Raw genomic sequence first — 15,507 nt, 5'->3', positions numbered from 1 at the left:
CCTAGCAGATATGTAACAAAAACTACCAACAAAGTGACTTTGTGACACTCACAAAAAAGGTACCAAACTATCACTGGTTTGGTACCCTTTTATAAGGTACTAATATGTATAATTTAGAGATAAATAAGGTACAAAGGTGTGCCTTTTAGCTTTTTTATCTTTAGGCACCACCCCTAGCTTTGTACCTTTTTTTTGTGAGAGAGAACACACGTTTGCAAATCTCTGTGCATTTATTTGGTGTGTGTTTGAAATAGCCTGCAGGCAGAGAATCACTTTAGATACCCAGTTCACTATCAGCTTGTGGTTTAAATGTATTATGATTTACATTTTTTATATACATTTATGTCAGGCGCGAAGGATGGATGCCTTTTAGCTTCTGTACCTTAGGGTTCTGCCCCAGTGACAGCTTTGTACCTTTTTTCCTGAGAGAGAACAGATGTTTGCATATTTCTGTGCATTTATTTGGTGTGCATTCAAATTTAATCATGAATTTAATGCATTTACATTTCTGAATGCGTTGCTGAGGCATACGGGTTATGAGTCTTTTTTTTATTCGAGTCCTTTTTTGAGTAACCTGAGTGAACATGCAGATTACAATATTTAGCAAACAAATAAGCTATGATAAATTATAGCAATATATTACACAATTGATAATACTAAATGTATACATTACAGTGTTATATTTCTATATATATTACAGTACATACATTAAAAGTAGATGTAAAAAAAAATAAAACTTTAGAATTCATAATTATAATACAAATCATATAACTTTTTGTTGTATAATTTTTAACTACAAACCCGATTCCAAAAAAGTTGGGACACTGTACAAATTGTGAATAAAAACAGAATGCAATGATGTGGAAGTTTCAAATTTCAATATTTTATTCGGAATACAACATAGATGACATATCAAATGTTTAAACTGAGAAAATTTATCATTTTAAGGGAAAAATAAGTTGTTTTTAAATTTCATGGCATCAACACATCTCAAAAAAGTTGGGACAAGGCCATGTTTACCACCGTGTGGCATCCCCTCTTCTTTTTATAACAGTCTGCAAACGTCTGGGGACTGAGGAGACAAGTTGCTCAAGTTTAGGAATAGGAATGTTGTCCCATTCTTGTGTAATACAGGCATCTTGTTGCTCAACTGTCTTAGGTCTTCTTTGTCGCATCTTCCTCTTTATGATACGCCAGATGTTTTCTATGGGTGAAAGATCTGGACTGCAGGCTGGCCATTTCAGTGCCCGGATCCTTCTTCTACGCAGCCATGATGTTGTAATTGATGCAGTATGTGGTCTGGCATTGTCATGTTGGAAAATGCAAGGTCTTACCTGAAAGAGACAATGTCTGGATGGGAGCATATGTTGTTCTAGAACTTGGATATACCTTTCAGCATTGATGAAAAGGCATCCCAGTTTTCCAAAAAAAACTTCAAATTTTGATTCGTCTGACCACAGAACAGTTTTCCACTTTGAAGAGAGAAAAACGCCTGCGCTTCTGGATCATGTTTAGATGTGGCTTCTTTTTTGACCTATAGAGTTTTAGCCGGCAACCGCGAATGGCACGGTGGATTGTGTTCACCGACAATGTTTTCTGGGAGTATTCCTGAGCCCATGTTGTGATTTCCATTACAGTAGCATTCCTGTATGTGATGCCAGTGCCGTCTAAGGACCCGAAGATCACAGGCATCCAGTATGGTTTTTCCGGCCTTGACCCTTACGCACAGTGATTGTTCCAGATTCTCTGAATCTTTGGATGATATTATGCACTGTAGATGATGATAACTTCAAATTCTTTGCAATTTTTCTCTGAGAAACTCCTTTCTGATATTGCTCCACTATTTTTCACCGCAGCATTGGGGGAATTGGTGATCCTCTGCCCATCTTGACTTCTGAGAGACACTGCCACTCTGAGAGGCTCTTTTTTTACCCAATCATGTTGCCAATTGACCTAATAAGTTGCAAAATGGTCCTCAAGCTTTTCCTTATATGTACATTTAACTTTTCGGGCCTCTTATTGCTACCTGTCCCATCTTTTTTGGAATGTGGAATGTCTCACTTTCAACATTTGATATGTTATCTATATTCTATTGTGAATAAAATATAAGTTTATGAGATTTGTAAATTATTCCATTCCTTTTTTACCCCCATTTTTTACAGTGTCCCAACTTTTTTGGAATAGGGTTTGTATATACCATGGAAAAACTGGATTAAACTGTATTGCGATCAGTACCATTATACAAACAACTTTAGAATAACTTATATTCACTTAAAGATCATTAAAAAAAATCCTAAAGATGCCTGTCAAGAAAGCTAATGTCTATAGGCTGCTAGTTTGCTACACTGATGTAATCATTCTACATCAATCTGCTTGCTGAACTAATCCACAGATTTAGTGTAATGACTGCTAAACTCTATTTGATCGGATTATAATCAGGATGAGCAGCAACAAGACGTGTACTCTGACTCTGCACTGAGATTTTGGTCAGGTATGTTTTAGGGACTAGCCCAGATATTCCATCCCTCCACGCTCTCCACCACCCATCCTCGCCTTTCTCAGTGATTGTGACAACTTGTCCTTTACTAATAGACAGCTCATCATCTTCCTAGAAATAAGGGAGACAGGGAGTTGAGTACACAGCTCGTACAATCAGTCTCTTAAGAGAGTTTTTTTTAACAAACATATATAGACATTTTAAACTTTTTAACAAGTTTTAACAATTTTATGATAAAAATTCCACTTATGAGATTTATATGAATTTCTTTGAATTACAATTAATTTTATTTCTACTCTCAATTCTAGTTCCCGATTGCTACCTCAATTCAATTACTGAAACTAAACAGAAACTTTAAAAAACATGCTAAATTCAACTCTGAATTGTGCTCTACTAACCCCTGGGATAAAAACTAAGTATAAAAGTTACTGTATTTATTTACCTGAGCTTTAAAATCATATAACACCATGTACTTCTCAGGTCCTCCTCCTGTTTGTTGAGCAGATGTGTATGATCCAGCTGAATTACTGCCTGTTTCAGGATACGCTGTGATGTATAGTAAGGGCAGCAATGTTCAGTATAGATATTATAGAAATAGAAATTCCTAATACTGCTTATTAAGTGCTAGATTTCACCGGAATGTATTATGAGTATATTAGTTTAATGCTCTTTGCATACTGACTATAAGTTTAAAGGGACAATTCACCCAAAAATGAAAATTCTGTCATTAATTACTCACCCTCATGTTGTTTCAAACCTGTAAGACCTTCGTTCAACTTCGGAACACAAATTGAGATATTTTTGATGAAATCTGAGAGCTTTCTGAACCCCCATAGACAGCAGCGCAACTGACACGTTCAAGGCCCAGAAAGGTAGTTAGGACATCATCAAAATAGTCCATGTGACATCAGTGGTTCAACCATAATGTTATGAAGCTACTTTCTGTGTGTGAAGAAAACAAAAATAACTTTATTCAACAATTTCTTCTCTTCTGTGTCAGTCTGTCAGAGTACCACTACACATGTGTGTGTTGCTGAAGACGCAGGAGCCGGCGTTCAGACACAGAACAGCTGCACCTTGTTTACAAGCAGAAGATGATGCATGCTGTACATAAAACAGTCTTCATAAACATGTCTGAAGATTTCAACAGAGAGAGCAATTTTTTGCCCAGCCTTACTTATTTTTTAACCAGAGTATACAGATGATGAACTAAGAGAGATGGACGTTCTATGTCCTTACTACCTTTCTGGGCCTTGAATGTGTCAGTTATGTTGCTGTCTATGCAGGGCCAGAAAGCTCTCAGATTTCACAAAGATATCTTAATTTGCATTTCGAAAATGAACAGAGGTCTTACAGGTTTGGAACAATATGAGGGTGAGTAATTAATGTCCGAATTTTAATTTTTTTGGTGAACTATCTCTTTAAGAATTCACAGAAGTAATACTGACCACTGAAAGACATCCCTGGAAGCATGACAGATAATCTGCAGATACAAAAGGTAGAGTTTAACAATCAAGTTACAAAACCATAAAATAACAGTCATTCTTAATTAAGTTGATGTAGTTCAGGAATTCACCTCTTCGTTTCAACCCTCCTGACTCCTCCATTAGCATTCAAGTCAGAGTAACTCCGAAACTCAATGAGAGCTGAGGAGACATGGAGGAGCGACTGTCAATGTATGTAGAATTTCTTAACAGTGTCACATCTTCTTATGTCAGCTCTTGAGCTGTTAGATTTCTGAAGTAAATCATGATGATGGTGAATATACCTGGAGGACGACAGGCCGTCTTTTTCATTTTAATGAAACAGTTGTTGTCAGTGATGATGTCACACTGCTCTAAAATCTTTCTTACTTCCTCACAGCACTAAGGAAAACAGTTGTTAAAATAACTGTAAGTCAAAAACAGCATTTGGCTAGGCTTTGGTATATAAAGATTAAGAAATCTAGACATTTACGTCATCATCCTGGACACACTGCATGGAGAGCAGATTGCAATGCTCCCATAACACACAGCGCAAGATATTAATGCGCTCAGACTCCTGCTGCTGGAACACCTACAAGGCAACACACAAATACAACACATGAAATATTTTTAATGTCACTTCCTTTTTAAAATGTTGCAAGTCAATAAAATAATTATTTCTCCTTTTTACTATTTTTGGTAATGGCATTTTCTCAACCTGTCTAAATTTTTATGCCACATCAATAAATATTCTCCAGCTGTACATGACAGAATGCTAGGACTGTTTATCACATGCCTGTGAGATTGCGTCTTCTCTCATTTAGTCATCATTACCCAAAATAAAACATGAAGCTCTGCTTATTTCTGTAGACACTCCTTCCTCTGTTAACCTTACTTTTTAGTGGTCTATGCATGCTTTTGTACATGTTCTTTACCTCACATGCACTCCTGTATGTACTCTCCCAGTCCTGGCACATTTTTTCAAGTTGATCAACATTCCATTTGTATTGCTTTTCTGAACCAGCAAGAAAATAAAACAGAAAGTCAACTCTCAATTAATGTTAACATGTAAGATGTAACATACATACATATATATATATATATATATATATATATATATATATATATAATATATATATATATATATATATATATATATATATATATATATATATATATGTATGTATAGTACAGGTCAAAAGTTTGGAAACATTACTATTTTTAATGTTTTTGAAAGAAGTTTCTTCTTCTCATCAAGCCTGCATTTATTTGATCAAAAATACAGAAAAAAAATTTAATATTGTGATATATTATTACAATTTAAAATAATTGTTTTTAAATTTATTATACTTTAAATTATCATTTATTTCTGTGATGCAAAGCTAAATTTTTAGGATCATTATCACATGATCCTTTAGAAATCATTCTAATATGATGATTCATTATCAAAGTTGGAAACAGTTCTGCTGCTTAATATTTTTTCAGAACATGTGATACTTTTTTTAGGATACTTTGATGAATAAAAAGTAAAAAAAAAAAAAAAGAAGCTATGTTTTTTAAAATATTAATATTTTGTAATAACAATATACACTACTGGTCAGTAATTTGGGGTCAGTAATTTTTATTCTTTCTTTTTTTAAATTAAATCAATGCTTTTATTCAGCAAGGATGTGTTAAATTGATAAAAAGTGATAGTAAAGAAAATATATTATTAGAATATATATTATTAGAATTTTTTATTTTTTATTTTGAATAAATGCTGTTCTTTTTTACCTTTTATTCATCAAATATATTAGACAGCAGAACTGTTTCCAACACTCTTAATAAATCAGAATATTAGAATGATTTCTAAATGATCATGTGATAGACTGGATGTTACATGTGACACTGAAGGCTGGAGTAATGATGCTGAAAATTCAGCTTTGCATCACAGGAATAAATTATTTTTTTAAAGTATATTCAAATAGAAAAACTATTATTTTAAGTTGTAATAATATTTTCACAATATTACAGTTTTTTTCTGTATTTTTGATCAAATAAATGCAGGCTTGATGAGCAGAAGAGACTTCTTTCAAAAACATTAAAAATAGTAATGTTTCCAAACTTTTGACCTGTACTGTATATATATATATATATATAGTATACACAATGCATGCACAATGCATGCACAATGCTTGATTGAATATTTAATTATTTTGACTTCATCCAAGAGACATTACATTGCATCTATCCTCTTACTGCCAGCCAGGATCATAACAACAGGTAAGTGTTTTAGCACAAACCTGCCAGGTTGGCTGCCTGCCTGCATAACCGCGCCCTGCTCATCACCTACACAAAACAACATAGACTGATAAATAGCCATACTCAGTTTTTAAACCTGACTTCTTTAAAGAGTAGTGTAACATATTGTACAAATATTCTTGAATGTAACATACATATGACAAAATTGTCACAAAGTCTCTATTCTAAAGAAATCAAAGTTATACGGACTAGTACAGTTTCTTATAATACTGGGGTGGAATGATGCCCATTCAGACTGAAACAGGTTTGCATTGCTTAATTCCTCATTTTGGCCTTACTGTGACCACAAACCTGCCGTAGGTAATTTTCACAACTGTCAAAAACTCCAGAATTAAAATGAACACTTCCCTTTAGGAAAATATGGAAACATTTAACTTACTAAGGTATTTAGTGTATAAAACTTTCCAGTACATATAAGATATTTTTTTCAGTTCAGGCCCTCACACCTTTTCTGATTGCCGGTGGGTGGAGGTGGTCACATTTGTCTTCTTCCCCACTGCTTGCTCAGCCTCTTCTGCCTCTTTAAACCTCTGCTCGTATAACCTTTTTGACTGTAGCACATAGAGTAAATAAAATAGTTTCAAAGTGAGTAAAAGTGCAAGATAATAATAAACGGGGAGGTGGGTAAAGAGCTTGTTATACAAATGTGTCTAAACACATATCGCATGATCTGTGGTGTTTCAGTGGTTGTACAACACAGGAAGTTCAAGTCTTATTATATCCAGAGACAGCATGCATACCTACAAACCAACCAGCCTATTCTATTTTCTCTCATTCACTGTCACCATCTGTTTCTATTCCTTTTTACTTTCCTATCTCTCTTTACACATTTCTTGTTGGTAAAAATAAATGTTTGAGTCTTCAAACCCAAAGCTACTGAACAAAATCCTGCATTTATCTTATTTGTGCTGTCTAATCATGCCCTATTCAATTCATAATCTATTCTAAAAATACAATCACTACAAGCATAGTGGCTTCTGTTGTACAGTTTCTACTTCTCTCTTCCTCATTTGGCTGATACCGAATTTGGGTGGACCCTGAGAATGATGTGTCATTTACGCCATAAGCAACTAATGAAAGGGGAAACATGAGGACTTAGCACTGGTAAATAGATACTTGTTTTAATCAGATTTACTCTACTTACCTCCATGGTCTTCTTGTGCAACAGCATTTTAGGCTTCTGAAGTTTTTCAATAATCTCTTCAAGCTAATTAGGAAAACAGACATTAGCTTCCATCTTTTAACACATGCATTAATAAATAAATTAATGATTATTCACTGGCATTCAGTCTTTACAAAATACAACATATGCTAAATACTTGTGTGCTTGCAAACCAAAGTGACAGTTTTCTTCCTCTTGCACACTGATCATATGAATAACCACAACTGTGACCATGGAAACATTACCAAAGTGCTGGGCTGTGCGTAATGGATCATTCGATTTATTTTCTACCTTTTTTCTCTGTTCCCTCTGGTGCTCTCGAAATGCCTCTATTTTCTGAACTTCCTCCTTTATCCTTTCAGATAGTTGGATGTGCAGGTTTCCTGTCTTCTCAATTTCTAGAAAACAATGCAAATCAGGTTGAGAACATAGCATTCAAAGCCTTTTTCTAGGAAAGAGGCAAAAGGAATTGCATCACCTCACATACCTGCTTTTAATTTGTCAAACGAGGCCTTTAATGTTCTGAGTATGGAAAACAAATGATGTAATGAATACATAAATACTTATTTTACAAACTTTTGGACACATTTACAGTATTTTGTAGCTAAGAAGGTTTTGCATAAACATGAGGCATTTACTTAGGAGTTGTTGTGTGTGATTTGAGTTATTAAGTTGCGAAAGTGTGTGTGTGTTTCAAATGGAATTTGTTTGCAACTTACCCAATCTCGGTTTGACCCTCTGCCTTCCGAGCAATTGCCACCAGATCTCGGCCATACTTTTCCTCCGCAAGTGCTCTGTAAAGGAGAGCAGAAGTCACACACTGACATTCGCAGAGACACACCGCTATAAATAACTACTCCACACCTCATTTTCAACAGTTCTTCTACATCTTTGCACATGTGTCTGCCATCCTGTAACCTTTGCAATATCGCTTCATAACCCGACTGGTCAGAAAAGTCAGTACCCTGTAAAGATAACAAACACGCAACACACATGACATGTGACACACATAGTAGTCATTTCGATAGCCTATGTATATTTGATGAGCACTAAGGACATTATTCTTTGGGGAACCATTAAAAATGAGTAATTAAATATGAAAATAAGATTTTGAAAATTGTAGTTTTAAATTTAACTGAAATGTAATAGTATTAAAAGGAAATCCACCCTTTAAAAACAAGCTACACTTGATTTCAATAGTCCATTTTAGATATATGCAACTTTGCAACTACGTCTAAATCTCATTAGACTATACTAGTAGACAGTTATGTTAGAGTTAGGGGTAGTAGATAAGTAGAAGTTTACATACTTGTAAAGTTAGTGTTGGGGGACCATCAAAATAAAGTGACATGACAGTTCAAGTTTTATTATAGAGCAGAGACTTAAGTTTTCCTAATTAACATAAGAAAACAAAACAAAACAACAACAAAAAATACAACCCATCATTCTAAAAAATAAAGGTAAAGGAAATTGCATTTCCCGTAGCCTATATCGTGAGAAATTTTACTTAAGAGAGGCTTACAAACAAGAACTTACCCAAAAGGCATCGCAGAACAGTAAAGCCATCTTCTTTACTACGTAAAGTTATTTCCCAGCCTAGTGTCTCTTTAACACCCACAACCACAGCTAAAACAGGTTACATTAAAGTTGCTGATACGGTTAAAGAAATACAAGCTACACGGAGAGGCAACAGTCAAATGAAGAGTTTGAAATAAGGAAGAAACTGCGTGGTGGTCAACTTTGATCTCTTGACGTCTTCATTTGCTCTTTGAAAGAGGAAGAGTAATGTTGATGTCACTGTCAGCACGCAATTTCTACAGAGATGACAGAGATTGAAATTTGCCAGACAAGAGACAAACGATCTGATAAGATAAGGTAGACCAAATAAAGGATGTTTAGAATTTTATTTTAACACTGCACCATTATGGAAAAGGGATTTCTGTGGATATATGGAACAAACTATTAACAACTGGCTTAATATTGTGTGTGAAGTGTGAAGCGGCACCTATTATTAAACGATTCACCGCTGTATGCCTATGTAAACAAAAACTCTATTTTCCGTTATCACTGTTATTCTTTTCTGACTAATTATTGCTTTAACACACATCAGCCAAAAGAGGGAGACATAACCCTCTTAATTAAAAAGAGTGTATTAGTGTGGAATATTTATTTCAGGTTTCCGCTGTCTCAGATAGAGCGGGTTTATCACACTTGACCTGGCTCATCTATGGGCTCAACAATGAGAAACCGATCAAGTGTCTGCTCGAGCGAGTAGGGATCAGTATACCGTGTGAAAAGCTAACAGCCTCTTTGCAAAGAGGAGGTCCTAAAAGCATGTTTGTGTTCACGTGCAACAAGATGTGAGTGAAATGTAATGATGATAATAATACAGGTTATAGGCTACTTACAGTTTTATTCAAATACAGTCTGTGAATAAATCAACAAATCTAATAACGGATTTAATAGTAAACAAATACTTTTTAAATATACTAAATAAAATCTTAAAAGAAATTTCTAAAATGTAAAAAGTGTTTAGGCCCATGTGGTTGTCAGGCTTAGGGGATGGGAAATATATATATAATATATAAATATAATAACCTTAGCATTGTGAATCTGTGAATACATGAACAAATCTATAATAGAGATGTAATAATATAGTAAGCAAACAAATAAGTATAATAGTAAGGAAATAGAAAATATCATAAAATAGTTAGAAGTCCATGGAAAGTCCCCACCATGACAGAAAAACAAACAGCTTGGCTGGAGTGTGGACCAGTTTTTGGTAGAAACATTAATGCAACCTGTTCACTGGCTGACAGATTTGTAGTTTTATTCTCTGCAGCACTTCTAATGAGTTACACCATATATATTATTATAGATTTAGGGTATCACTTTAGTACAAACACTAGAAAAAATAAAACATAAAACAAAACCCATTAAAAAAATCCAAAAAAAAAAAAAGAAAGAAAAAAAAGGGTTTTGTATGTGCTTCATGTGACAACATAGAAATTCATTTTTATTACTCATTTTATTATTATTTTTTTAATTACAAAATGCTTTTTTAAAGATTTTTTTAAGAGTTAGATTAGTTAATATATATCTATCTATATATATATATATATATATATATATATATATATATATATATATATATATATATATGTAAGACATGTAAGACTCTCACGCTTATTGTTCGCTTGTTATGGGTATACGCTTGGCAGTATCCTTTGTGTTTGTCCTTTTGTGTCGAAGAGATTGTGTGTGCAGGCAGAATGCACTTGTGAATATTTATATTATATAGATATGTATTTATGTATCTATAGACATTTAAGAAGTATGCATAACTGCTGTTGAGCTATGTGGTGGTGTACATAATTATTGACTGATGTGATGTACAGTGTGGTGGTGGTTTGTGTGTGTGCGTGTATTGATTGTTCTGTTATGCAGTATGATGCTGAGTGTGGCGTTGTTGACTGCTTGCGGTTGCCACAGCAGACAAGAGGATTGTGGTTAGGCTGCAGACAGACTGACGTAGTGTGTGTGTTTGTGTGTTGAACGTCCCCTTTATAGGTATGTGCTCCTTGGATGAGGTGAAGACTAAAAGTACTTTTTTGTTACCATGGATTGTGTCTAGTTTCACATGCATGCAGTTATGTTGAAAAGGTGAGAATGTGATAATGAAAATGGTAAATTATGTAGAAGAACATGCATGTAAGCATGATGTGAAAATGCATCTGTTACCCTGTATGTGACCTGTCTGTCTTTAAAACTTTTTTATCCTTTTATGTTGGTGTAACCTCATATAGTTAGGTTGATTTGTTATATTTATTAGAATGAATATGTAAAAGTGTGAATGTATCTCTGAGGGGAACTGATTGTCTTCAAAAAGTTAAGATGCTATTTTCTTTTCATCTTACCTCCATATAGATGCTTATTAATGTAGTATTTAGAAGCGCAGGACTACTGTTCTTTTAGCAGCCTGTCTGCTGCTTTTAATTCATGCAGATATGTTTTATGTGGCATAATAATAGGAAAGCCAAGGTAAGAGTCAGACCATTCTGTTTTGCTTAAAAATTCTACAATCTAATTTACATCAACATTTATTTGGATAAAATGCTGTTTGATGCATTCCAGTTAATATAAAGGCACAGGCAGGGAAAAAAATTTGATAAACTGTGAAACCACCAGAATCCTTAAAAAAATACAGTGTTTTAATCACACCACCCAGCACTTTTAAGTAGCTTTTACAGACTTTTTACAGAGTAATAAGATGCACAGTACAAATAGCAAATATAATAATCAGAAATATTAGTTTAACAAATCAGTAGGCTAAATATTACACAAAATATACAAATACACAATATTATAAAATGTTAAATGATTAAAATATTAAATATTATACCTTCCTTAACTAATATTGCAGACTAAGTTGTCTTTTCTATAATGTAAAACTACTAAAATGATATGAAATCAGAAATCTGTGAAATATTACATTGACATTATAAAAATACACAAAATATTGGTAATATTCAAATATTAAACATGCCTGTCATAAATGATTTCACAGACTAAAATGTATTTTTTTTTACAAAGTAGAAGTCACATGATACAAATCTCAACTAAAATGATATTAAATCAGAAATATAAAATACTTTACAAAATAATCTAAAAAATACACAAATATTACAAAAAGTTGTTAATATTGAAATATATTTCGGAGCACTAGTAACTCTTCTAGTTGTCTTTCTAGGGGTAGTAATACAATTTTTTTTCAGTGTTGATCTTTGTAAAGATATACTGAATCCTCCTTCTTCACTTTAACATGGACTTGATATTGAAATCTCCAAAAACAGGAATTCATAATCCTCACCACTGCTATGTCTACCTAGCCATCATTTACATAAGATGTTAGATGAGGTTTTATTCCTAGATAGTAGCATCCTTATAGATGATGAAGTGTTTCAATGAGATAGTAGTATCTATATCTGGGTGTGTCTATGTCCTTCGCAGGTATATTTATATCATAATCAGTCTGGCTCTCCTCCCTCCCAAGACATCACGGATGACCTTCAGAGTAGGAGGGGTTCACAAATACATACAGGTTTGGTGCCAGCGCTGAGGTGAATGAACTGTTACCTGCTACCCCCGAAACACTAGTACACATACAAATAGCAGCATACACACACCCTTCTTATTCCTTATCCAGTCACAATCATACACATTCTCTTGCAATGATTAACATCAACACCTTTGCAGATGCTTTTGGGTTTCCAGCTGGCCTGCAGGTGCTCTGTGTGTGTGCGTGTGTGTGTGTGTGTGTGTGTGTGTGTGTGTGTGTGTGTGTGTGTGTGTGTGTGTATTGACGCGCCTGCTTCCCTTGGGCTGTGTTTGCTGGTGTAGTGTATCAGTGGGCCAGCAGCGTGGCGCCATCCGTCCTGCTCCCACCACCAGCCCCCAGAATGCATTACACACCAATCGAACACAGCCATTCAGGATAACTCCACTTTTACCTACTGGACAGCACTGCTGTTAGGGGCTTTTGTCCAGTCTCTCTCCCCCTCTCCTCTTGTGCATTTTCTGTTGAAAGGGTTATGTTACACAACCTGTAGAGACCACCTCAGTGGGAGTTTGTGAGGGGCTAACACACACAAACTTAGTAATCTTTGTAGTAGTCAAACAGGTGATCAGTGGATACAGAATTAGCTTCATGACCTCCTAAACTTAAATTTAGCTAGCTCTGTTAATGTCAGATTTGGAAATAATCATTGGTTTTATTTCATAGATTATAAACCATGTTATAGATTTTTTTAAGGGACTGTGTAGTCATCATTTACCCTATTGTCATTCCAAACCTGTACGACATTCTTTCTCCTGTAGAACACAAAATATATTTTGAGAAATGTTCCAGTTTTTTTGTCCATCATTAAATGAACAAAAACTGTTAAGCCTTCTTCTTTTGAGTTCTGAAAAACAGAAAAGTCACAAGTTTGATATAATGACAGAATTTTCATTTTTGAGTAAATTATTTTAAAAGGAGTTTCTCTTTACATCCCAATTAGTGAAAATTATAAGCACATTGATTTGTTTTAATACCTTTAATGCTTGTGATGCATTTACTGCTTGTGATGCATTTACTGCTTGTGATACTTTAGATGCACGTGGCACACTGTGGTTGATTAGGGTCATTACAGTAACTAGAGGTAACTAACTAGAACTAGAACTAACATAACAGTAGATGACTACATGTAGCATTAAAAAAAGATTGTTGCAGTTAGCTATCTCTTTATGAACAAATTGCAAATCTTGAAGTTGTCAGTTAAGAGTTCAAGGTGACTACATTTAAAAAGTAGTTGAAACTTAAAGTAACACTTTTTTTGACAGTGTATCAGCTCTCATTACATAGTATCAATATAGTGTATTCTCTGGCTCCACCTATAAGGGAGCAATGTTTTCTTGAAAGACAGAGTGGTAACTAATGAGTTAGGTACTTGCTGTTTCTTCTAAATATTGAAAAAAGAATGTGGGACTTTCCACTAATCTAGATACATTTCTTAACATAAACTGCAGGCCATACATATTCATGCTACTTTCATGTACATAAGTCCTAGATGTGGTGAGACGTGTTCACAAGAATTGACGTGTGTCCCTAAGAGATGGAGATAAGCAGTGGTGTGCTTTGACCTTTGCTGCCAGTGTGCTTGTGCCCTACTGCAGACAAGGGGCTTGAGATATCTTATGCCTCAGTCACACCAGGAAGTGGACCAGAATAGCTCTCAGTGTGTGAATGAGACTGATGAGTGTGTTCTGGACTGTCAGAAATGTATGTGTATGTGTGTGTGTGTGTGTGTGTGTGTGTGTGTGTGTGTGTGTGTATGTGTGTGTGTGTGTGTGTGTGTGTGTGTGTGTGTGTGTGTACAGTAGTACAGTATGCATGGTTGTCTAAGATATGAAACAACAGCATTGTTTTTAAATTAATGATTAGAAAAAATAAAAAGTAGATTGGCATTTCAGTTGAAGCAGCATATATTTCATTTATCAATTGTAAAAAATCAAAAAAACACTTTTGCTCCCAAGAACACTTTAATTATTGTATCTTCTAACTTACGATTCATCACTTTGTACAAATATATTTTAGAAAAAAATGTAGCTTATATGTAATTTAAATATGTATTATGTATATGTATTAATAAATATATAAATCTATAAAAATGTAATTGCAGGTTCCAAAAGTCTGAGACCACATAAAAAATATTGGATATTTTCAAATTCTAAATTAAATCTGAAAATACATTTAACAAAGAACTAATATGATAAAGATTAATAATAAAGTAAATATTCTTCACAATTTCTTGATTAAAAATATTCTAATGAATTACAAAAGTGCAAAATAAAAACATTTTACCATATTGGTCCTAGAGATTTGGACTTCACTGTCCTATTTTTTGTTTGTTTGTTTGTTTTTGTGTAAAATAACATATATTTGAACTTATGATTAGGCAGGATTGTTGTGATTAACCCTCTGTAAACAATTTTTTTATTTTTATTATTTTGCAGTCAAAGGCACATGTTTAATTGTATAAACACATAGTCTTAGTGCTGAAACTCATATCCTATATTGATATCCTTATGAAATCCGATCTCTCAGGAAGTATAGATATCGATCAGGATTATCCTTGTACTTGATTGTACCATGATTGCCAGCTGGGATCTGTGTGTGAACTGTTTTGATTTGTCTATTTACTGTATGTGTGTGGTTAGCTTTGTTTTATTTATAAAGATCGCTTTCAGAATTTTTCGTGTGATACAATAGTAAGATAACATTTGTCTAGCTGTGATACAATTGAAAGATAACAGTTTGATTGGTTGGTAATTTGTGCTAAAGATAAACAAATAGAATAAACTGCAAATCCTCCAAAACTGCTGTATTAGGGATACACTCTCACAAATACACACACTCACTCTCGGTCGTGTATGAATAATTCAGTTGATGATAGATGGATCAGTTTGAGTGATATCCTGAGGACTGTGTGATCATTGATCGCTCTGTTAGAAGGCATAAGATTACCTCACCTCTCAACAAGTGT

General features: G+C 34.1%; 1 protein-coding gene across 1 annotated transcript; it reads right to left on the bottom strand.

The window, feature by feature from the left end:
• Window positions 1-2,064: 2,064 nt before the first annotated feature.
• LOC109077262 (proline-serine-threonine phosphatase-interacting protein 1-like) lies at window positions 2,065-9,174 on the bottom strand. The gene is made up of 15 exons (XM_019092857.2): window positions 8,960-9,174; window positions 8,288-8,388; window positions 8,143-8,217; window positions 7,911-7,945; window positions 7,715-7,821; window positions 7,406-7,468; window positions 6,708-6,812; window positions 6,243-6,288; window positions 4,896-4,975; window positions 4,454-4,552; window positions 4,266-4,362; window positions 4,074-4,143; window positions 3,946-3,980; window positions 2,940-3,043; window positions 2,065-2,608 (listed from the first exon to the last, which is right to left on the bottom strand). The coding sequence occupies exons 1-15, from the start codon at window positions 8,987-8,989 to the stop codon at window positions 2,417-2,419; spliced, it is 1,239 nt and encodes a 412-aa protein (XP_018948402.2). The 5' UTR covers window positions 8,990-9,174; the 3' UTR covers window positions 2,065-2,416.
• Window positions 9,175-15,507: the final 6,333 nt, after the last annotated feature.

This window comes from Cyprinus carpio, chromosome B7, assembly GCF_018340385.1.
Source record: "Cyprinus carpio isolate SPL01 chromosome B7, ASM1834038v1, whole genome shotgun sequence".
Classification (NCBI taxonomy): Eukaryota; Metazoa; Chordata; class Actinopteri; order Cypriniformes; family Cyprinidae; genus Cyprinus; species Cyprinus carpio.
The sequence above is the reverse complement of the archived record's forward strand: the minus strand, read 5'-3'. Positions and strand labels throughout refer to the sequence as shown.

Bases quoted from the DNA above. Each gene is read 5' to 3' on its own strand.
- LOC109077262 (XM_019092857.2), bottom strand. From the start codon at position 8,989: ATGGCTTTACTGTTCTGCGATGCCTTTTGG. The intron at 8,218-8,287 runs GTGTGGAGTAGT...TCTCCTTTACAG, and splicing joins GAAGAACTGTTGAAAATGAG to AGCACTTGCGGAGGAAAAGT. The intron at 3,044-3,945 runs GTCAGTATTACT...TATACATCACAG, and splicing joins TCCAGGGATGTCTTTCAGTG to CGTATCCTGAAACAGGCAGT.